This window comes from Doryrhamphus excisus, chromosome 19 (assembly GCF_030265055.1).
Source record: "Doryrhamphus excisus isolate RoL2022-K1 chromosome 19, RoL_Dexc_1.0, whole genome shotgun sequence".
Lineage (NCBI taxonomy): Eukaryota > Metazoa > Chordata > Actinopteri > Syngnathiformes > Syngnathidae > Doryrhamphus > Doryrhamphus excisus.
Genome location: NC_080484.1, coordinates 15,261,302 through 15,284,460, shown reverse-complemented (window position 1 = coordinate 15,284,460; position 23,159 = coordinate 15,261,302). Strand labels below are relative to the sequence as shown.

Here is a 23,159-nt window from a genome sequence, read left to right as displayed (position 1 = left end):
GAAAAAGGACACAAACAGGCAAATATAATCAGTGTGGGAAGTTACAGCATATAAATATATATATATAAATATAAATTAAAAAAATATTTTTAATTAGTTTTGTTTCTCATAATATTATGACTTTTTTTTTAAAGGAAGGTATTTTTCTTCAGTATTTCAACTCCATGCTATTAAAATGAGATTTTTCCTCCTAATATGTCAAGTTTGTTTATTTTTTTAAATTATTTTTTTGTTTTAATAATTTGACTTTATCTCCTAAAATTACAACTGTTTTTTTTTCAATTTCTGCTGTTTTTTAAAAAAATTTTCAAACTATTGACTTTATTCTCGTAACCTAATTTTCCAAAAAAATTTAAACTTTATTTTGTTTTGTTGATTTTTCATAATATTACAACTTTTTAAAATAATATTATAATTATAGTATATATATATATGTATATATGTATATATATATAATATGTATATTATATTTCTATTTCATGCTAATAAAATGTTATTTTTACGTTACTTTTAAAAAATTGCAAATTTTCCCTCGAGATTAAAACTTTTTGCTTATTTATTTTTCTTATTTTATTCTTATCTTATTCTTATTTCTTATTTTTTTTTTGTTATTTATTTTATTTAATTTTTTAGAATATGCCAATTGAAAAGAAATCCTGTTGTCCTTTCATTTAGTAAGCGGTAAGCAAGGGTGACGAAGTGAACGAGTCAGCGCAGACGAGTGTACCCGTGAGTCCCGATTCAATAAACAAAAAAAAAACCCTAACTAAAAATCGGGTACAATTTGAACGACTCAATCAAGACTCGCGCATGCTAAGTTGGTATCCCACAATGCACTACAATTGTCCACGTCAAAGCTGACAGCCATCGCTGCAGCCGGACCGATCATGGCTTCGCCCGAGAAAGCATTCTCCTGACGGCTGTGTCGTTTGAATTGAGTGAGAAAAACAACAAAAAAAACTCAGTTGTTCTCGCTGTATGCTAACTTTACAGTGGTCTTCCAAACAAGGCCGCTACTTCCGGTATGAGCCGTTTTGGCTAGCTTGTTGTCTGTGGTCGAGCTAGCTTGTTTTGACTCAAGAGTAGCTCGCTACATTCTTCAACTAATTGACTCAAACTGATACCACCTGTCAAGGTGATTGATTGGCGGCTAACGTCGCTTCTTTCTTTATTTTTTTTGTTCAACAGCCGAGCTCAATGACCTAGGCCAGGCTAACCCCGGTCGCCGTCCTCTTCCGAGTGTTGTTTGTTTTGGTTGGATTCTTGCCGGAGATGTCATCGTGGCTCGGTGGGCTCGGCTCCGGCCTCGGCCAGTCGCTGGGTCAGGTCGGCGGAAGTCTGTCGTCCTTCACCGGGCAGATATCAAACTTTACCAAAGACATGTTACTGGAAGGAGTGGAAGAAGTAGGAGGTAAGTTTGTCCCCATTAAATCCATCCAAGTCTTAACATCATGTATTTATTTTTTTTTACATTTGAGCTAATTAATCATTACTGACTAAATGGATCAAGTATCTGATTCAAATGACCTATTTGCTGAATAAAAACAAATAATCAAGCTTCCACCTCAACTGTAAGATATATAGCATAGCCTCTTTATTTATATTATATTATATGTATTAGTACAAGATACATTTATACGAACCAGCAACATAAGTGACACTACAGTCATCCCTCGTTTATTGTGGTTAATCGGTTGAAAAGTGAATTTTCCTTATTTGTGGTAGACCAATGCAGGTGTTTTTATGTCATAATTATAATCTTTTTTATTCCCTATGTGAATGCAGATGCTGCCACGGAGCTGCAGGTGTCCAATTCCAAGCTGGCCGATGTGCAGACTGCGTTTGCCTCCCAGAAGCTTGAGGTTGGATTTCTTGTTTCCGTCCACAACGAAGAATTCCATCTCTTACCTAAATTCAGAAATTAATTACCCGCCATCATCATCATGGATGAGGGTAGGGGTCAGATTAAAACATGTCAAGATTTCTAGGCACTCGGATTGGGGCAGATAATAAATAAATGGATTACACAGGCCGCACAGTGGACAAGTGGTTACACAGCTAGGAGATCCGAGTTCGATTCTCCGCTTAGGCATCTCTGTGTGGAGTTTGCATGTTCTACTCTTGCGTGCGTGGGTTTTCTCCGGGTACTCCGGTTTCCTCCCACATTCCAAAAACATGCTAGGTTAATTGACGACTCCAAATTGTCCATAGATATGAATGTGAGTGTGAATGGTTGTTTGTCTATATGTGCCCTGTGATTGGCTGGCCACCAGTCCAGGGTGTACCCCGCCTCTTGTGCCCGAAGACAGCTGGGATAGGCTCCAGCACCCCCGTGACCCTCGTGAGGAAAAGCGGTAAAAAATTAATGAATGGGTCACACAGGCTGCACAGTGGACAAGTGGTTACACAGCTAGTAGATCCGAGTTCAATTCTCCATTTGGGCATCTCTGTGTGGAGTTTGCATGTTTTCTCTGTGCGTGCGTGGGTTTTCTCCTGGTACTCCGGTTTCCTCCCACATTCCAAAAACATACATGTTAGTTTCAGCTACGATGACGCAAAAAATACGCGGCAGCAGTTGGGTGAGAAGAAAAGATCTCTCAATAGGATGTCAAAAGTATGGGAGTACTTTACCCCTAAAGGTAACAATTGGGTGGTGTGTGACCTGTGCATAATGGAGATAGCGTACCATAAAAGCACTACCGTGATGCACAAGCACCCGGGAGTTTTTTCAACTTTTTTCCTTTCCTTGTTTGCAATGGTTCCTGCTGCTTTTATTTTTTATTTATTTTATCTTTATATTTGGATTCAGATTCTGTTTTTTGCACAATAGTTTTATTTATTGAAAAAAACTTTATTGTTATATTCTTGCTAATAAAAATATATTGGTTTTATTCATGGAGATAAATTAGCATTAATTAATTAAAAATATGCAGAGATAATCCAATGGAAATCGAATCAAAATTTAAATTTAAAAATGAATCTTTAGATTAATCAATGCTTTGAAATGCTTTGAAAAACTTCTAGATTAATCGATGACAAAAATAATCGTTTAGCCTAGCCCTAGTTAGCTTCATTGGCCACTCCAAATTGTCCATAGGTATGAATGTGAGTGTGAATGGTTGTTTGTCTATATGTGCCCTGTGATCGGCTGGCCACCAGTCCAGGGTGGACCCCGCCTCTCGCCCGAAGTGATCGCTTCCAGAAATGAGGCTGAACTACGAGAGCTGGCTGTCACTGCCAAGCCACACGTGTCTATTTGAGGTCTGTTAACCCAACGGATGAATGGAGGCCTGGCGTCTCGGACAGCAGAGGCCACCGTTTGAGGAAACGCAGTCACTGTGTGATGTTCTACTGCTAGCAGGTCCACGTGGCGTTTGCATAGCAGGAATTGTCTGATTGCTTATCACTTGACTAAAAGTCACACGGCTGATGACGCTCATCCTGTTCTCAGCACAGTTGGTAAACATGTTTTGTGTGTGTTTATTTCTTTTGTCCACAGTGTGAAAGGCTGAAAAAGCTCCAGGTTGAGCTTGAGGAGAAGCTGGAGGCCTCGGAGATCCAAATCAAGAGACAGTCAGCCGAGTACAGAAGCCTTCTGCAACAGAAAGATGTATGTGAGCTATTTATTTCATCTGAGGCCATCACATGAGGAAACGAACAATACAATAATTTCTGTGCTGATTATCCTTACTCGGGTGTCGGGCTTTTGGGGCGGAAGGCAGGACACCCATGGCAACACTGCAGGAAGAGGCACAGACTCTGGATGATCTAGAAAGCCGGGTTATTATGTGTAGCTGCTCTACAGGAGTCCACAACTCAATACAAAAATGTTCCAACATTTGCATCTATAAGCACATGCCTCTCAGGCAGGGGTCTCAAACACGCGGCCCGAGGGCCAAATGTGGCCCGCAGAACACTAGTTTGAGGCCCCCGCCTTGATATGAAAGTTTAATGTTAGTGCGGCCCGCGCAAGTTTGATATGGATTGCGTTTTTTAAATGATTACGTTTGATTAATGTTCATGTTAAAGGTTAAATAACTGTTAATAGTTATCCTCCCTATCCGTGTGGAAGTGGTAAGTTTTTGGCTATTTAAGTTTAAAGGAAATAACTTGAAGGCTACCGTTTAGGTCGCTAGCTCTCTAGTTTGCGAGTTAGCATGTGTCTCAAGACCCTGCAGTTGCGCAATATGTTGTAAATAAAAAATATAAGAGTATATATATAAAATAAGAGTATAAATGTGACTATAGTCGTGTTTTGTCATGTCTACAGGGCTCTAATAATGCTTTGTTTATTTTAATCTGAAAAAAAATATTTTGTCTACCCACCAACTATATGTGGTTTCTTAAGTTTTTATTATTTGACGTTTTATTATTATTATTATATTTATTTATTACTGATTTTTTTTCTTTTTCTTGATTTGTTTATTTATTTTTCATCTTATTTTTTCGTTTTTAATAAATGCGTTTTTTTTTGTTTTTTTGGGGGAAAACCTGATGCGGCCCAGTCTCACCCAGACCCGAGCTCCAGTGGCCCCCAGGTAAATTGAGTTTGAGACCCCTGCTCTAAGGTCTCACCGTCTCTTCCCAGGTGGAGATCAGTCACCTCAAGGCTCGGCAAAGTGGCCTCCACGAAGAAGTCCAGAAGCTGCAGCGGTCCGCCCAGTCCGCGTCCTCCGGCCCCGCCATGTTGCCCGTCACCACCGCTTCCTCCTCTGTCACCACGTCGTCCTCCTCCATGTCTCACCACCAGGGCTTCCACGGCGACGACATGGACCTCGGTGACGTCATCTGGTCCCAGCAGGAGATCAACCGGCTCTCCTCGGAGGTCACACGTTTGGAGGCGGAGGTGGCGCACTGGAAGCGGATGTCTCAGGTGATGATGACGATGATAATGATGCTAATGAAGGCACCGCTTATAATAATTAGCATTATTTCCGTTGCTCTTAAAGGCATCAGCCGCAGCAGCAGGGGCAGGTAACTCGGATCAGGGTGACATTATCAAACTTCAAAGAACCGTAAAGGTAATGTTTTTTTTTTTTTGAGGGGGGGTGCCTCCAAATACATGCAGAACTTGTTCGACCGTTTTGTTTACACGGGTTCCCCAAGGAACTGAGAGATGAGATGAGCCACGAGGTGGACGAGCACCAGCACGAGCTGGCCGCCCTGCAGGACGCCCAGCGCCAGAAGATGTCGGACCTGAGCCGACGCCACAGGGAGGAGCTGGCCGAGTATGAGGAGAGGATAGAGGAGCTGGAGGAGCAGCTGCAGAGCGGTCAGTTGGACTCAACACCCAAACTTGATGCTTCATGCGCACACAGACACCAACAACTTTATACATCTATTTACATCTATTTCATTTTTAGAATTCAGTTTTTGTTTTAATTTTCACTTATTTTTACCAGCATAGTGCGCGTTTTTGTATTAGTGAATAAAATATATATTAATTCAATGCAAACATCCTTCTACAGTAAACCTCGGATATATCGGACACGGATATATCGGGAATTCGCTCACAACGGACAGATAAAAAAGAACCGATTTTTCTGTAATGCATTCATTCATTCATTTTCTACCGCTTTTCCTCACGAGGGTCGCGGGGGGTGCTGGAGCCTATCCCAGCTGTCTTCGGGCGAGAGGCGGGGTACACCCTGGACTGGTGGCCAGCCAATCACAGGGCACATATAGACAAACAACCATTCACACTCATACCTATGGACAATTTGGAGTGGCTAATTAACCTAGCATGTTTTTGGAATGTGGGAGGAAACCGGAGTACCCGGAGAAAACCCACGCATGCACGGGGAGAACATGCAAACTCCACACAGAGATGGCCGAGGGTGGGAATTGAACCCTAGTCTCCTAGCTGTGAGGTCTACGCGCTAACCACTAGACCGCCGTGCCGCCTCTCTAATGCATTTCCAATAAAATTCATTGCATATATCAGATTTTTTATAACAGATTTCGCCTATTTCGGACAAAATCTCCAGTCCCGTTCCAATGCATTTCCATTAAATTTCCCTCGCATATATCGGATGGCCGCATCGTGGCGCTCCGATTCGCCGAATCGTGACAGGCCGCTATACAACGTCATTTGCAGCGTTTGCAGCGTTGCCTGCGCGTCCAGGTACATTGGAAACATAGTCAAGGAAGTGCCTTTTTATAACGGATAAAATCCGATTTACGCATATACCGGATATAAATCCGATATATGCGTAAAACGGACATTTTCCGGTAACGGATTTCGCTTATATCGGAATAAAACCAGTGGGAACAATTGAATCCGATATATCCGAGGTTTACTGTACAATACACCAACGGGGGGCAGCACGGCGGTCGAGTGGTTAGCTCGCAGACCTCACAGCTAGGAGGACCCGAGTTCAATCCCATCCTCGGCCATCTCTGTGTGGAGTTTGCATGTTTTCTCCGGGTAGTCCAAAAAAATTGGTTAATTGGCGACTCCAAATTGTCCATAGGTATGAATGCGAGTGTGAATGGTTGTTTGTCTATATGTGCCCTGTGAAGGGGACGTGCATTCTCTAAAAAGAATGTGAAATACCCGACTCATTGCAAGTCCCTGAATGCATCCAGTCTTCTGACCGCTGACTGGATTGATAAACGAGGGCTTACTGTATTCCCAAAAGTCAGAAATTAGTCAGAAAACATTGTGATCAATGTCGATGTCGATACATAATATTATAATAATAACAATAACAATAATTATTAATAACAATAATAATAATATAATATTTTCTGTATTATTTATAACATAATATTTGAACAGACAACAGGTAACCCAAATGAAACCTCGGTGGAGGTCTGATGGCTTGTGTCGTTCCCACGGGAATCCTCCTCCTATTCTCCTGCAGGCGCCGCTCCTCCAGCCAGCCCCCCGTCAGACTCCTCCAAAGTGCCGGAGCTGCAGGCCACCATCGATGCCCTGCAGCGGGCCGCGGAGCAGAGGGAGTCACATCTCTCCCAGCTGACGTCCAACCTGGAGGAGGCTCAAAAGAAACTAGCCTCTTTGGAGTCGGAGAAAGATGACGCCCAAGTGGAGAACGCCGGGCTGCTGGAGAACTACGCCCGCTTGCAGGCCTCCGTGGAGGAGCTCCAAACGCGGGTGCAGGATCAGGAAGGGAAGGCTCTGCATAAAGTCCACCTGGACCACGAGATCAAAGTGCTGCGGAAAGACCTCGCAGGTCTGTCTTGAGTTTCAGCTCCATTTACTCTTTCATATTAATCTTTATTCTTTTTTTGTATTTTTAGCCGCAGAAAAAGAAAATGAGAGACTAAAGAGCCTACTAGAGGTAAGGCGGTCCTGGAAAATGGAACACATTCAGTATTAAATCACCATTGCTTTTCTGCAATGATTCAGGCAGGAGCAAAGGAGGAAGTTGAGCATGCGGATATCTTGGAACTGAACACCATCATCGGCACGCTGAGAGAAGAGAAGGAGGCCCTTCAGCGGGACACGGTGTGTTTTATCTGTCAGGAACAATGTTGTTTTAGACCAGGAGGGTCCAAAAGTCTGGCCCGAGGGCCGTTTGCAGCCGGCGTAACATTTGAAAAATATCAGAAAGGAAAACATCAGTTGTAATATTACAAGAATAAAGTGAAAATACGAAGAGGAAAATACTTTTTTTTTCATACTTTTACCAGTAGAAGAACATTGTAATATGATGATGGGAAAATAACAGCATTTTTGGAAGTCGAAATGGGGGAAAAGCTTTCTTTTTTACATGTTCTTTTATGAGGAAAAAGTGGTAGGAAGAAGTTTTACAACAATAATGCCAAAATATTTTTGGGACAAAATTCAGAATTACATGTAAACAAGGTAATAAAAGATATAAGGAATAATTTAAAAACAAATATTACTTGTCTTGTGAGAATAATAATAAGTAATATAAAGAAAAATAATAATTTTTAATTTTATATTTATAATTTTATTTCATTTTTGTGTCCTTTGTATTGAGTTGGGGGCGGCACGGTGGTCTAGGGGTTAGCGCACAGACCTCACAGCTAGGAGACCAGGGTTCAATTCCACCCTCGGGCATCTCTGTGTGGAGTTTGCATGTTCTCCCCGTGCATGCGTGGGTTTTCTCCGGGTACTCCGGTTTCCTCCCACATTCCAAAAACATGCTAGGTTAATTGGCTACTCCAAATTGTCCATAGGTATGAATGTGAGTGTGAATGGTTGTTTCTATATGTGCCCTGTGATTGGCGACCAGTCCAGGGTGTACCCCGCCTTACGCCCGAAGACAGCTGGGATAGGCTCCAGCACCCCCGCGACCCTCGTGAGGAAAAAGCGGTAGAAAATGAATGAATGAATGAATGAATGTATTGAGTTGTGGACTCCTATAGAGCAGCTACACACTATAACCAGCACAGAAAGCGTTTTAGCTCTTCCAGAATCTGCACCTATTCCTTTGAATTTGATGGTTCACGCAAAAACGTAATTTTTGGTGAAAACACTTTGCGATAATGAGGACAAATAATACCATTTTAGGAAGAGAGTTGAAGTATAAAGTTGTACATTTTGGAAAATTTGGTTGGGGAGTAATATGGGCATTAATTCAAAGTAATTTTTAATTATACAATTATTAATATTATTACAAAGAAGATTGTTTAAAAAGAAAGTTGAAAAATGTAGGGAAAAAATGGGGAGGGAAAGGTAAGTTGGTACTAATAATTTTAATATATATATTAAAAATAAAAATAATATATTTAAAATAATTTTAATATATTAAAATTATATATAATTTAATGTATATAAATAATTTTAATTTTAATAATTTATAATATATAATTTTAATAATTTTGGTAAAAAAATGTTTGTCTTTTCTGTCTCACAAAGCTGACATTGCAGCCCCCCCAAGCCCCCAAGTTGCACCCTTTCATGTTTCCCTCTGTGGCCCTCACTGGTGAAAGCTTTTTAGGCGTAGAGGAAGAAGGACTTGGATTCATCATCTTTCTGTCCTAGGTCAATCTACAGCAGCGGCTGAACCAACAAACTGAAAAAGGAGGCCCGCCCGCCGAATCGGAGACACTTGAAGCCCTCAAGGAGGCGCTGGAGGAACGAGAAGAGACCTTGAAGGCCACACAGGAGGAACGCAACACCCTGATGACTGAACTGGAGGAACTGGACCGGCAAAACCAGGAAGCGACACAGGTCAGTCTGGGCTCAGCTGCCTTGAAGAAAGGCGAACGATGAGTAAACGTGCTTTTGTTGTTCTCCAGCATATGATTTCGATGAAGGAGCAACTCTCACGGCAGCTAAAGGAGGCTCAGGCCGAGCTCTCGAGACTGAGCTCCGAGCACGACGCTGCACGAGACCAGAAGACGGCGCTGGAACAGGAAGTGGAGACCCAGAAGGAGAAAATGAGGCAAAGCGCGTTCACGCTCAACGACCTGCACATGAGCAAGCAGCAACTGGAGGCCACCGTCTGGGAGTTGAAAGACAAACTGGCACAAGTTCAGGAGACGACTAAGGAGGCGCGCAGAGACACGGCGGAGCTGAAGAAGAGCTTGCAAGAGAGGGAGGAGCAGCTGCTCGCTGCGAAAGAAGAACTGAGTCGCGTGGAGAAGACTGGAACCGAGCCCAGGCGAGCTGCCGATGAACTAGCGAGGAAGGAGCGAGAACTTTCAGACCTCCACAGAGAAGTGAGCGACATGAGGAGCTCTCAGGAGAAAGCGATGTCTGACGACTACCAGTTGAAGATGGAGAACAGGAAATTAAAGGAGGAACACCAGGAGGCTGTGAGTAAAGCAGATGATTTGAGCCTGCAGCTGAAGGAAAGTCAGGCCGCCGTGAGCAGGACGCTGCGCGAGAAGGACACCCGCATCCAAGCCCTCAAACTGGAGAAAGATCAGCTTGAGAGCGAACTGCAGCAGGCCGAGCGCTCGCTCTCGGAACAGGGCCGGCAGTACCAGCAGACCATCGAGGAGCTGACCCGGGCCCGCTCCATGGACGCCTCGGCTTTACAGAAGGAGCACGAGCGCGCCGTCAGACTCAACCAGGAGAAGGACATGGAGATAGCTCAGCTGCGGCGCGATGCGGAGCAGCTAGCGTCCGACCACAGAGACACCAACGAGATGCTCGCCATCACTGTCGCCGGGCAGAAGCAGTTGACGGATTTGCTCCAGGAGAAGGACGCGTACACCGAGACCGTGAAGCAAAACGCCGCGGACTTACAAGCGGAGCTTCAGAGGAACATTTCATCCACGAGGAAGGAGGCCGAGACGCTCCAGCTTGCGCTGGAGGAAAAGGACAAACATCTCTCGGGGATGAAGGAGGAGAACAGCCATCTGAAAGAGGAGATAGACCGGGTCCGCGATCAGCAGAGCAGACCCCCAGCGCCTGCCGAGCCCCGCACGCTGGACATCATCACCGAGCTGGAGGCCGAGATCGCCCAGCTCAAGTCCTCAAGGGGTTGCATGGAGGAGGAGGCGCAGGCTCTTAGGCGATGCCTGGAGGAGACACAAGCCTCTCTCCTGGGGTCTCAGAGCGAGCTGGAGCAGGCTCACGCTCGCCACCAGCAGACCACCCTCAACTACGACAGACTCGTCCGGGCCAGAGACGAAGAACTGGCTCGACTCCAGGAGACCGTGGACAGACTCGGCGAGAGTCCAGATCCCGCCGTGACCACCACGGAGCCGGGAGACGTCATACTCCAGGAGGACAAGACCCAGTCTCTAAACCAGGAGAACGGCACAGAGAAGCACGACCTCTCCAAGGTGGACCTCGAAAGACTAGTAAGGGGCATGAAGGAGAAGGAGACAGAGATTTGCCAGCTGAACGAGAAGAACCTGTCTCTGACCAGGCAGCTGGACCAGCTGGTGGTGTCCCGGGACGAAGTGGGTAAACTGTCTCAGATGATCCTGCAGAAGGATCTCGAGATCCAGGCACTCCATGCGCGAGTCTCCATGAGCGGCGGAGGCGGGCACAGTCAGGACGTACTCTTCCTCCAGCAGCAGCTGCAGGCGTACGCCGTGGAGAGGGAGCAAGTTCTCGCCGTGCTCAACGAGAAGACCCGGGAGAACAGCCAGCTGCGCTCGGACTATCACCGTCTCATGGACATCATGGCAGGGAAGGAGGCGGCGCTCCTGAAGCTGCAGCAGGAGAACCAGCGATTGTCCAACATGAGCGATCCATCAGGAAGCCAAGAGATGTTCAAGGAGACCATCCAGAACCTCTCGCGCATCATCCGGGAGAAGGACATTGAGATCGACGCGCTGACTCAGAAGTGTCAAACGTTGGTGACCGTGCTGCAGTCCACAGGGGGCGATTCCGGTTCTGGCGGGGTCAGCAGCAACCAGTTTGAGGAACTGCTGAAGGAGCGCGACACCCTCAAGCAGCAGGTGAAGAAAATGGAGGAGTGGAAGCAGCAGGTGATCACCACGGTCAAGAACATGCAGCACGAGTCGGCGCAGCTGCAGGAGGAGCTGATCAAGCTCCAGGCTCAGGTGTCGGCTGACGGGGACTCCAGCTCTAAGCTCTCGGTGGACTACACCAGACTGGTCCAGAGCTACGAGCACAAGGAGCAGCGACTTGGCAGCCTGAGTCTAGAACTAGCTCAGGTCCAGCAGGCCCTCAGCCAGCTCAGCGGCACCAAGGACCTCCTGTTGGCACGTCTAGACCTTGTGGCACCATCCCCGGACGCCGGAGCTGCTCCGTCGAGCGAGGAAGTTCCTCCAGGCCACCAGGCCACGACACCGCCGGAAGAGCTGGCATCTCTTCAAGCTCAGCTGGCCGAAAGGGAGAGCCTGATCAGAACTCTTCAGGAGAACAATCACCGCCTCTCCTGCTCGGCGTCCTCCTCCCAGAGTGAGCAGAGGAGCCATGCCGCCGAGGTGCAGCAGATCCGAGCCACCCTGGAGGCCCTGCAGAGGTCCGTCAGGGACAAGGACCTACTCATCAAGAGCAGAGGAGACCAGCTGGCTCAAGTCAGCGAAGTCCTCCGCAACCGCGAGAACGACAACGAGGTGCTGAAGCAGGCCGTCACAAATCTAAAAGAGCGCTCCCTCATCCTGGAGATGGACGCGAAGAAACTGAAGGAGGAGAACGAGCTGGTGGCGGCGCGCTCCCGGGAGAAGGAGTCCGAGTTCAGGGCGCTGCAGGAGACCAACATGCAGGTGTCGCTGCTGCTGCGGGAGCGGGAGTTTGAGCTGAGCGCCGTGAGGGACAAAGCTGCCACTCTGGAGAAGATGCTGAAAGACAAAGAGCAGGTCAGCTCTCTTCTTATGACCATTGTGTCATTTACCTTACCTCATTTACCTTACCTCATTTACCTTACCGCATTTACCTTACCGCATTTCCCTTGCCTCATTTACCTTGCCTCATTTACCTTGCCTCATTTACCTTGCCTCATTTACCTTGCCTCATTTACCTTGCCTCATTTACCTTGCCTCATTTACCTTGCCTCATTTACCTTGCCTCATGTACCTTGCCTCATGTACCTTGCCTCATGTACCTTGCCTCATGTACCTTGCCTCATGTACCTTGCCTCATTTACCTCGCCTCATTTACCTCGCCTCATGTACCTCGCCTCATGTACCTCGCCTCATGTACCTCGCCTCATGTACCTCGCCTCATGTACCTCGCCTCATGTACCTCGCCTCATGTACCTCGCCTCATGTACCTCGCCTCATTTACCTCGCCTCACGTACCTCGCCTCACGTACCTCGCCTCACGTACCTCGCCTCACGTACCTCGCCTCACGTACCTCGCCTCACGTACCTCGCCTCACGTACCTCGCCTCACGTACCTCGCCTCACGTACCTCGCCTCACGTACCTCGCCTCACGTCCTCGCCTCACGTACCTCGCCTCACGTACCTCGCCTCACGTACCTCGCCTCACGTACCTCGCCTCACGTACCTCGCCTCACGTACCTCGCCTCACGTACCTCGCCTCGGGCTGACCAGTGAGACATTGTGACAGACCCAATCTGTTTCTCTCTTTCCTCAGGGGAAATCCGGCGAGCTCAATCAGCTCCTGAATGAAATCAAGTCCATGCAGGAGAAAGCTGTGGCCTTCCAGCAGGAGAGGGATCAGGTGATGATGGCGCTCAAGCAGAAGCAAATGGAGACCACCGCTTTACAGGCCGAGGTGTGACTTCTCAAAACAACCACCATTTTTTTTATGTAGCTACACATGCACCATAACATGGACTCCAAGAAATTTTGGATTTGTTGTCCTCATCCAGGGGTGGGCAAACTACGGCCCGGGGGCCACATCCGGCCCGCCAAGTGTTTGAATACGGCCCGCCCAATCTTTCTAAAGTATTTAATTTAAACTCAACATACAACCTGGCATCATGGCCTGAGCCAACCTTTTGATGGTTGTATCAATTTCGTTGTTTGACATGGTCTGTTGTTTACAAAGTGCTCCTGGAAAAAGAGACACAAGCACATAATAATAATAAAAATTAAAATAAGAATTATTAAATTACTATTATAACTATTATGATTATTATATTTATTATATTAATGCTAATTATTATATTAATTATATATAATAATATTGTTATATTTGCATATTTTACATAATAATAATATAATAATTATTATTTTAATTTTATTTTAATTATTATAATATTTTATTATTTTTAAAATATTTAAATATAAATATAAAATAATAAATAATAGCAGATTGCATGACAATTTTACAGATACAATAATACCAGGTGGACTGTTATGTGTAAAATATATAGTCTGCATATAGTCTTTATTATGCATTATCTGAGATATTTTGCAGATTTATGTCATATTTTCCACCTATATCGTGAAGATAATTATCATGCACCCGTAATGGTTGTCCAGCCTAGATGCTAACGGCGTCTGCGCTTCCATACAGCTACAGCACACGAGAGATAAAGAACAGCGCCTCAACCTGGAGCTGGAGAGGTTGCGCAATCACCTCCTGGAGATTGAGGACTCGTACACGAGAGAAGCCCTGGCCGCAGAAGACCGCGAGACGGAGCTGCGGAGGCGAGTGGCCCTGCTGGAGGAGCGACTGGCCACATCCTCCAGTGCGGTGGAGAGCGCCAGGTAAGCGCTTCAAAAACATCAAGTGGCGTGCGTCTCCGCCTTCTCCAACGCCCGCTCTGCAGCCAGCAGGCCAGCATGCAAGTGGAGTCCCTGCAGGAGCAGCTAAGCGGCGTGCTCAAGCAAAGGGACGACGCACTCATCCAGCTCCGGACCTCCCAGGAGCAGGTGGCGCAGTATGCAATGTCACTGTCCAACCTGCAGATGGTGCTAGAGCAGTTCCAGCAAGGCGAGCCACGATTAAAGCGAACACGCCGCCGCCATCCACCGCCATGGCTAACAAATTTTGACTGCGCTGCCTTTCAGAGGAGAAAGCCATGTACTCGGCAGAGCTGGACAAGCTCAGCAGAGAAAGGGAGGAGTGGAAAAAGAAAGCAGACAAGCTTGAAGACCGAGCGTCTGCTCTTCAGGTACTTCGGCGTCAAGTGTTTTTCCCACCTGAACATAAGACGCCATTTATCTCGTATTAAAGATTCTCGCTCCCCTGTCAGCTGAACCTGGACGAGGCCAACGCCGCTCTAGACTCGGCGTCTCGCCTCACGGATCAGCTGGATCTGAAGGAGGAGCAAGTCGAAGACTTGAACAAGCAGGGTGAGGTTCTCCCTGACCTTTCTCTTCTCCTTCTCCTCTCGCATGTCATGGGAGGTCCTAACAAAAAAACTTAAAGTGCCAACAGCGTTCCATTCACATTAATCACTTGTATATTAACCAAACTAAAGTGATATTTTTTGTTCCTATTCGATTCCATAGAAAATGCATGCGGGTCATTTTTGACCCACTTATGGAAGGTTGGGGTAGTAACACAAAAACTACAATTTCTTAAAATGTATAAAAGGTAAGTTAAAAATTTGAATGGCATGATATCAAAAACATGTTTTTTTTAGGAATACCTGGAATATGAAATGATAACAATTTTTAATTATGAAGATATTTCAAGAAAACAACCTGACCGGGTCATTTTTGACCCACTTATGGAAGGTTGGGGTAGTAACACAAAAAAATCTTAAAATTTATCAAATGTAAGTTAAAAATTTGAATGGTATGATATTAAAAACATGTTTTTTGAGGAATACCTGGAATATGAAATGATTAAATTTTTTAATTATGAAGATATTTCAAGAAAACAACCTGACCGGGTCATTTTTGGCCCACTTATGGAAGGTTGGGGTAGTAACACAAAAACTAAAAAATCTTAAAATTTATCAAATGTAAGTTAAAAATGTGAATGGTATGATATTAAAAACATGTTTTTTGAGGAATACCTGGAATATGAAATGATAAAAATGTTTAATTATGATGATATTTCAAGAAAACAACTTGACCGCGTCATTTTTGACCCACTTATGGAAGGTTGGGGTAGTAACACAAAAACAAAAAATTCTTAAAATGTATAAACGATAAGTTAAAAATTTGAATGACTTGATATTAAAAACATGTTTTTTTTAGGAATACCTGGAATATGAAATGATAACAATTTTTAATTACGAAAATATTTCAAGAAAACAACCTGACCGGGTCATTTTTGACCCACTTATGGAAGGTTGGGGTAGTAACACAAAAACAAAAAAATCTTAAAATGTATAAAAGGTAAGTTAAAAATGTGAATGGCATGATATCAAAAACATGTTTTTTGAGGAATACCTGGAATATGAAATGATTTAATTACGAAGATATTTCAAGAAAACAACCTGACCGGGTCATTTTTGACCCACTTATGGAAGGTTGGGGTAGTAACACAAAAACAAAAAATTCTTAAAATATATAAAAGGTAAGTTAAAAATTTGAATGACATGATATCAAAAACATGTTTTTTGAGGAATACCATGGAATATGAAATAACAATTTTTAATTACGAAAATATTTCAAGAAAACAACCTGACCGGGTCATTTTTGACCCACTTATGGAAGGTTGGGGTAGTAACACAAAAACAAAAATTTCTTAAAATTTATAAAAGGTAAGTTAAAAATTTGAATGACATGATATCAAAAACATGTTTTTTGAGGAATACCATGGAATATGAAATGATAACAATTTTTAATTACGAAGATATTTCAAGAAAACAACCTGACCGGGTCATTTTTGACCCACTTATGGAAGGTTGGGGTAGTAACACAAAAACTAAAATTTTTTAAAATGTATAAAAGGTAAGTTAAAAATTTGAATGGCATGATATCAAAAACATGTTTTTTGAGGAATACTTGGAATATGAAATGATAAAAAAATGTAATTACGAAGATATTTCAAGAAAACAACCTGACCGGGTCATTTTTGACCCACTTATGGAAGGTTGGGGTAGTAACACAAAAACTAAAAAATCTTAAAATTTATCAAATGTAAGTTAAAAATTTGAATGGCATCATATTAAAAACATGTTTTTTGAGGAATACCATGGAATATGAAATGATACAATTTTTTAATTACGAAGATATTTCAAGAAAACAACCTGACCGGGTCATTTTTGACCCACTTATGGAAGGTTGGGGTAGTAACACAAAACCAAAAAATTCTTAAAATGTATAAAAGGTAAGTTAAAAATTTGAATGGCATGATATCAAAAACATGTTTTTTGAGGAATACATGGAATATGAAATGATTTACAATATATATATATTGAGCCCAGGAATTATTTATCGTGCAGTTTAATTGTTTTATTACTGCTTTCTGATGTCTGCAAACATAAGTTCTGAAGGCTTCCTGATGTCGGGGGCGAGACATTCTCACACGCTCGAATGCAAACCGCTGGTCTCAATGTCCCTCGCTTATCACCTCGCCGCTCGTATGAGGTCATGTGCTTATCTGCCGCCTATGGATTATGTCTGCTCACGTCTGCTTGTGTTTTTGTAGTGGCTGTTCGGCAAGAGATGTTGGAGGAGGCCCAGAAGAAGCTGATGCATCTCCTCAACAGCACAGAGGGAAAGATTGACAAGTAGGTTACTGTGTTCACCTTTTAGGACAAAGTGTATCAGTGCGCTTTATTTTGGAGTGTCGCCCATTTTCCACAATCGTCATGTGAAACATGAGCACTCATTTTTCTTCTGTTTTCTAAAGATATGAAACAGGTCAAAAGAAGCAGCTTAAGTACGTGTCATTCATTTAGTAGGGTTGGGAATGATAACCCAGCGCGACCCGATAGCCTAGCGATAGCAGCTTCCTGTATCGATACAAATCAGCATGCACTCCTCAGCCTTCCTGGTGATATGAGTTGTGGTCCACATCGCCCCTTTTTCATAACCGTACACACCATAACCAGTAAAAGAAAACTTTTTAGATTGTCCAGAATCTGCACCTATTCAACTTCCTGCCAAAACCCTGTTTTAATTTATTCCACCCACAGCCCACCTTTGTGATTGGTCACACGACCAAAGTGCTTCCTAACTATGACGCATATAAGGAAGTCCGCCCCTCTGTAACATCACAAAGGGGCAGTTTTACCACGCCTTTTTGAAACCGAGCGTTTTGAGCCATGACAAACTTTTTTCAGGGCTCACTTGCATATGTGCAAACCTCATGATCATAGGAAAATCATAGGTCTCTTTTAAGAAAAACTTAAAAAAAAAAATATATATATATATACAGTAAACCTTGGATATATCGGATTCAATTGTTCCCACTGGTTTTGTCCGATATAAGCGAAATCCGTTATATGCGTATACCGGAAAATGCCCGATATATGCGAGGGAAATTTAATGGAAATGCATTGGAACGGGACTGGAGATTTTGTCCGAAATAGGCGAAATCCGTTATAAAAAATCCGATATATGCAATGAATTTTTATTGGAAATGCATTACAGAAAAATTGGTTCTTTTTTATCTGTCCGTTGTGAGCGAATTTCCGATATATCCGAGGTTTACTGTGTGTATATATATATATATATATATATATATGTATATATATATATATATATATATATATATATATATATATATAAACATTTATTTGTCTTTATTGAATAATAAAAATAAACAAAGAAACTTTTTTTCTCAAAATATTTAATTAATTTTGTTTTCATTTTTCTTATCTTGCAAGAAATTATAATTTATGACTTTTTTTGCTGAAAAATATACAGCTTTTTCATAGTTTTATGACTTTGTTCTTATGAATATAAACTTCCTGTCCTCATTGGCTGGCCACCAGTCTAGGGTGTACCCAACCTCTCACCCAGAGACAGCTGCTGGAATAGGCTCCAGCGTATCCCCACCCTAGTGAGGATAAGCGGCATAGAAAACGAATGGATGGACGTACTTAATTTTTTGTACTTTTTGCTACTTCTTTGACATCCGCATATATAAATAAATACATGCACTCCTGCCTGGGGATGTTGGGGGCAGAACCACTTTATTTTTGGAGAGCGACTCATATCGACTTCCGCCACAAGATTTAATATTTGCTCCCGCATTCGACACTGCGTCTCCGATTCGTATTCTTCGGCGCTTCGCCTTACAGTGCCATAAATGCAGTAGTCTCACTTTTTACACTATGGACCGTTAAAACATTTTCCAATGCGTCGAGGAGAATGTACACAAAATGAAAAGTGACTTTTTTTATTGTTATTGCAGGGTCCTGATGCGTAACCTCTTCTTGGGCTACTTCCACACGCCGAAAACCAAGCGCATGGACGTGCTGAGGCTGATGGGCAGCGTTCTCGGGCTGAGCAGAGAGGACGTGGAGAAGGTCAGTGGTTTTTAGTCGTAATGAACAAGTCAAATGTATGACATCGTTGTGTGTTTTTTTTTTTATAAAGCCCCTCCCTTGCCCACTTTGCTCAAACAAACGCCGCTTTTCTTGCTAATAAGTGTCGCTAATAAACGCGGAAACACGGCATCAGTGCTCCATCAAGTGGCCCTTTCACTCGTGTTCCATAATTAACACCACATATATGACCATATATGTGGAGATTTATATATATATATACACATTTTTATATATATATATATATATATATATTTATACACACAAACAAGTGGCACTGTCGTGTTTTGTTTTTTGAGAGCTTTGTGTGCGCTCTGGCTTCCACAAATCACACGTTCCCAAACCCCTTTATTTGCTCCCAATCGGCCTTTTATCACCCTGAACGTTTGCCAGGAGCCCCGCGGCTCAAGTCCAGCTCTCCTAAAGGGAAACGGACGACGCAGAGCAAGGCAGCAAATTGGATTCCTACGCCTCCCGACGCCAAGGACGTTTTTATTGCGCTGCACTTTTGTCATTGTCTGTCCCTCACTTCCTGATTTAGCATCCCTTAACGGCCCATACGGGCGGGGGGGGGGGGCGCTCTCTAAGTGCGTCCAGCTGTGAGCGAGTGAGCGATGCTGGCGATTAGCGAGTATGGGCGGCGCAGTAAGGCCACTTCCTGCGAGAACGCGTCATCACATCACATCAGCAAAGTGGCCCTCAGCTTCCGCCCAACTCTAATTATGTCTGCATTTTTTTTTTTTGGCGGGGGGGGGGGGTCCATCAAGGACGTTTTGTACTGGACTTTATTCCGCTTGTATCATAACATTTTCCCAACCTCATTTTTTGTTTTCCATACATTATTAGGTTGTTACTCAAAATAACATGCTTTTTCTTTGCTGTAATGAAATGACGTTATGTTTTCCTCATATTATGGCTTTACTCTCGTAATATTTGTTCTCGTTAGAACTTTTTCTCTAATATTTTGACCAGATTCTCTGAAAATTACAAATGTTTGTGTCCATTTCTGCCTTTTTTTATATTTTTTTATTTTAGATTTTTTTTTACAGCTTTTTTCTTAATATTTTGGTTTTATTATTGTAAAATTACAAATGTTTTTTTTTTTTTGCATTTCTGCTTTTGTTTTGTTTTATCCAGCTATTTTAACTTTGATTTTTAATTGTTAATATTATGACTTTATTCTCATTTTACTTGGACTTTATTCCTATGGTATTATAACTTTTCCCCAACCTCATTTCCCAAAACTTTATTTTGTTTAGTTTTTCCTGAAAATATCCTATCCTACTTATTTTTCCTTGTAATATTGTGTATTCTCGTAAAATTGCCTTTTTTCCTCTTTAGACTGTCTTTTTTTCCTTCATATTTTGCTTTTTGTTTTTTTTTTTCACTTCAAATTTTTCTTCTCAAAATATTATGACATAATTCCCAAATATTATAACTTTTTCTCTCAAACTACTTTTATGAAAATTTTTGTTTTGTGTTTTTTTTCAATCCTATTTTTACTTGACTCATTAAAAAACATCATGCAGGCCACAAATGGCCCTCGGACCGCACTTTGGACCCCCAACTGTATTATCATCATTTGTAAAGTGAGAGTCAAATCTTCCCTTTCCGTCTTTGCTGGCTCAGATGCTGGAGGAGGACGCAGCTCGCAGTGTCAGCGGCTGGGTGTCCAGCTGGTTGGGAGGCCGAGGAGCTCAGAGCGTCCCCAACACCCCCCAGAGGCCCACCAGCGGCCACAGCTTCAACTCGGTAAGAAAGGCTAATGACATCAGTCTTTTCACCCCCTCCGGCACGTCTGATAGCGGCCAACAAAGCTCCATGTTGGAAAACACATGACTCAGGCCTGTTATGAAACACTAGTTTCAAATTTCATAAAGCTGTACCTGTACTATAGATGTATGATTGTTGATGCATGAAATAACACCCCTATATCACCTCCACGCTCCTATTATATCCAATATAGTAGACATAAGTGAAAGTAAAACTTGTTTACAACCTTGTAAATATGCTTGATTAGAAATAACACCTCTATAGTACCCTTTGCAATCCTATTACCCAATATCGTATACATAGTAAGAAACAATAAGACATCAAAAGCTGGTTTATCACCTTCTAAATACACTTTAACATGATTAGAGCCCTCTAGACATGAAATAACACCCCTATAGTCACATTTACACTTTTATTAGCCAATATAGTAGACATAATTAGAGAAAGTAAGACATAGAAAACCTGTTTACCACGTCATAAATACACTTAACATGATTAGAGCCCTCTAGACATTAAAATAACACCCCTATAGTCACCTTTACACTTTTATTAGCCAATATAGTAGACATAATAAGAAACAATAAGACATCAAAAGCCTGTTTATCACCTTTGAAATACACTTTACCATGATTAGAGCCCTCTAGACATGAAATAACACCCCTATAGTCACCTTTACACTTTTATTAGCCAATATAGTAGCCATAATTAGAGAAAGTAAGACTTAGAAAATCTGTTTACCACCTTCTAAATATACTTTAACATGATTAGAGCCCGCTAGACACAAAATAACACCCCTATGGTTGTCTTTACACTTCTATTAGCCAATATAGTAGACATTAAAGAAAATAAGACATAAATATGACTTTTGTGTGTTGGTGTGGTGCGATGGAAGCTCGTTCATTCATTCAAACCTGCAAAGTTACGTCTTTTTTCTTTAATATTTTGCTTTTATGCTGCAAAAAAGACATATTTTTTTATAATATTACGCCTTTATTCTCCTAAAATTGCCACTTTTCTTGTCATTGGAACATGACTGTTTTCTCTTCATAATTTGACTTATTATTATTTAAAAATGTTAATTTATTAAATTAAAAAATAATAAAAAAATTAAATTTTTAATTTATTAAAATTAATTGGAAAAATATATTTTTTTTTTACGAGAATAAAGTTAAATTTTTAAGAGCATCATATTCCAATGTAATACTATGAGGAAAATAATGCTATTTTAGGAAATATGTTGTTTGTAATAAAAAATATTTAATAATCATAAAATATAGCAAAAAAAAATCACATTACAAGAAAAAAAATTACAGGATTATTTAAGACAGTTTAATTTTTTTTTTTTTTTTTTAAAGTCGTCGTAATTTGAGAGAAAATAAAGTCATAATATTTTAGTCATAATTACAAGAGTAAAATGTACAATAACAACGTCTTTTAGGAGGCTAAAGTCAAAGGGTTAAGAGAAAAATGTCTTGAAATAGTTGGAAAAAAAGGTGTAATTTTAGGAGAATATCATCAAAATAGCATGAAGGTGAAATACTAATGAAATAATATATATGAAATAATATATAAATAAAATAAAATGTTTGAAGTTATGAGAAAGGGGGAAAAAAAGTGGCGATGTATTCTTATCACTATTTTTGCAAAGGCAGAATGTTTGCTAGAACTCCCTGGTTAGGTCGGTGGTGTCAAAAGTGCGTCCCGGGGGCCACCTCCGCCCGCTAGCGGCTGCTCATAGTTTGTTGGCTGAGGCAAATACTTCCAGCATGACTTGGCCTTTCTCTTTGTTCCTTCCAGTCCTTCTCTGAGATGTTTGTCAGGTTCCTGGAGACGGAGTCCACGCCCTCGCTACCCGCACCAAAGCTTCCTCTCCATGACATCAAACCCTTAGGCCCCCCGCCTGGTGGGAGAACCAGCAGCAGCGCCTCAGGTGAACCCCCCCCTTTGAACTTTTCCCTTCTCGGTGACCTTATCGCTTTCTCTTCTCGTAGCACCAAGCAAGCGGGCTACGGACTCCAACCCTTTCCTGGCTCCACGCTCCGCCGCCGTACCCCTTCTGGGTGGCCCCGGCGGCCCGGGAGGTCACCTGCTGATGAAGCCGATCTCGGACGCATTGCCCACATTCACGCCCGTGCCCGTGGCGGCCGAGGCCAGCGGCGGCGCCGTGCTTAAGGACCTACTGAAGCAGTGAAGACGAAGAAGACGTAAAGCTCCATTTTAGTTCACACCTCAAAGCACACGCTCCGTTCTTCACCGATTTAAGCCCCTCCCTTCCTTTGTCAACCAAAGTGACCTTGTGAGCGCTTGCTTCAAGGAAAAGTACACTTTTGGAGGGAATTTGCCCATCATCCACAATCCTTATGTGAGACTTGAACATACATGTCTCTTTTTCCGTGCCTTCCAAAGATATAAAAAGGGGCAGCTAATCCATTATTCCACTATCAAAACACCCCCAACACGGATTGGTGGTTGTCTATGTGTGCTGTGTGCATTATGTAATATGTACATTCATTCATTTTCTACCGCTTTTCCTCACAAGGGTCGCGGGGGGTGCTGGAGCCTATCCCAGCTGTCTTCGGGCGTAAGGCGCCAGCCAATCACAGGGCACATATAGACAAACAACCATTCACACTCACATTCATACCTATGGACAA

The 23,159-nt window shown here is 42.7% G+C and overlaps 1 protein-coding gene across 1 annotated transcript; it reads left to right on the top strand.

Annotated features, from left to right (window-relative positions):
- The first annotated feature begins 856 nt into the window (after positions 1-856).
- Positions 857-23,065, top strand: trip11 (thyroid hormone receptor interactor 11). Its single transcript, XM_058056985.1, has 22 exons — positions 857-1,022; positions 1,189-1,411; positions 1,786-1,862; positions 3,500-3,610; positions 4,589-4,873; positions 4,950-5,021; positions 5,107-5,272; positions 6,867-7,196; positions 7,264-7,304; positions 7,373-7,471; positions 8,978-9,166; positions 9,235-12,222; positions 12,963-13,103; positions 13,851-14,044; positions 14,107-14,270; positions 14,348-14,451; positions 14,533-14,632; positions 16,887-16,968; positions 18,600-18,714; positions 20,362-20,484; positions 22,303-22,435; positions 22,497-23,065. The coding sequence occupies exons 2-22, from the start codon at positions 1,273-1,275 to the stop codon at positions 22,694-22,696; spliced, it is 5,853 nt and encodes a 1,950-aa protein (XP_057912968.1). The 5' UTR covers positions 857-1,022; positions 1,189-1,272; the 3' UTR covers positions 22,697-23,065.
- The last annotated feature ends 94 nt before the right edge of the window (positions 23,066-23,159 follow it).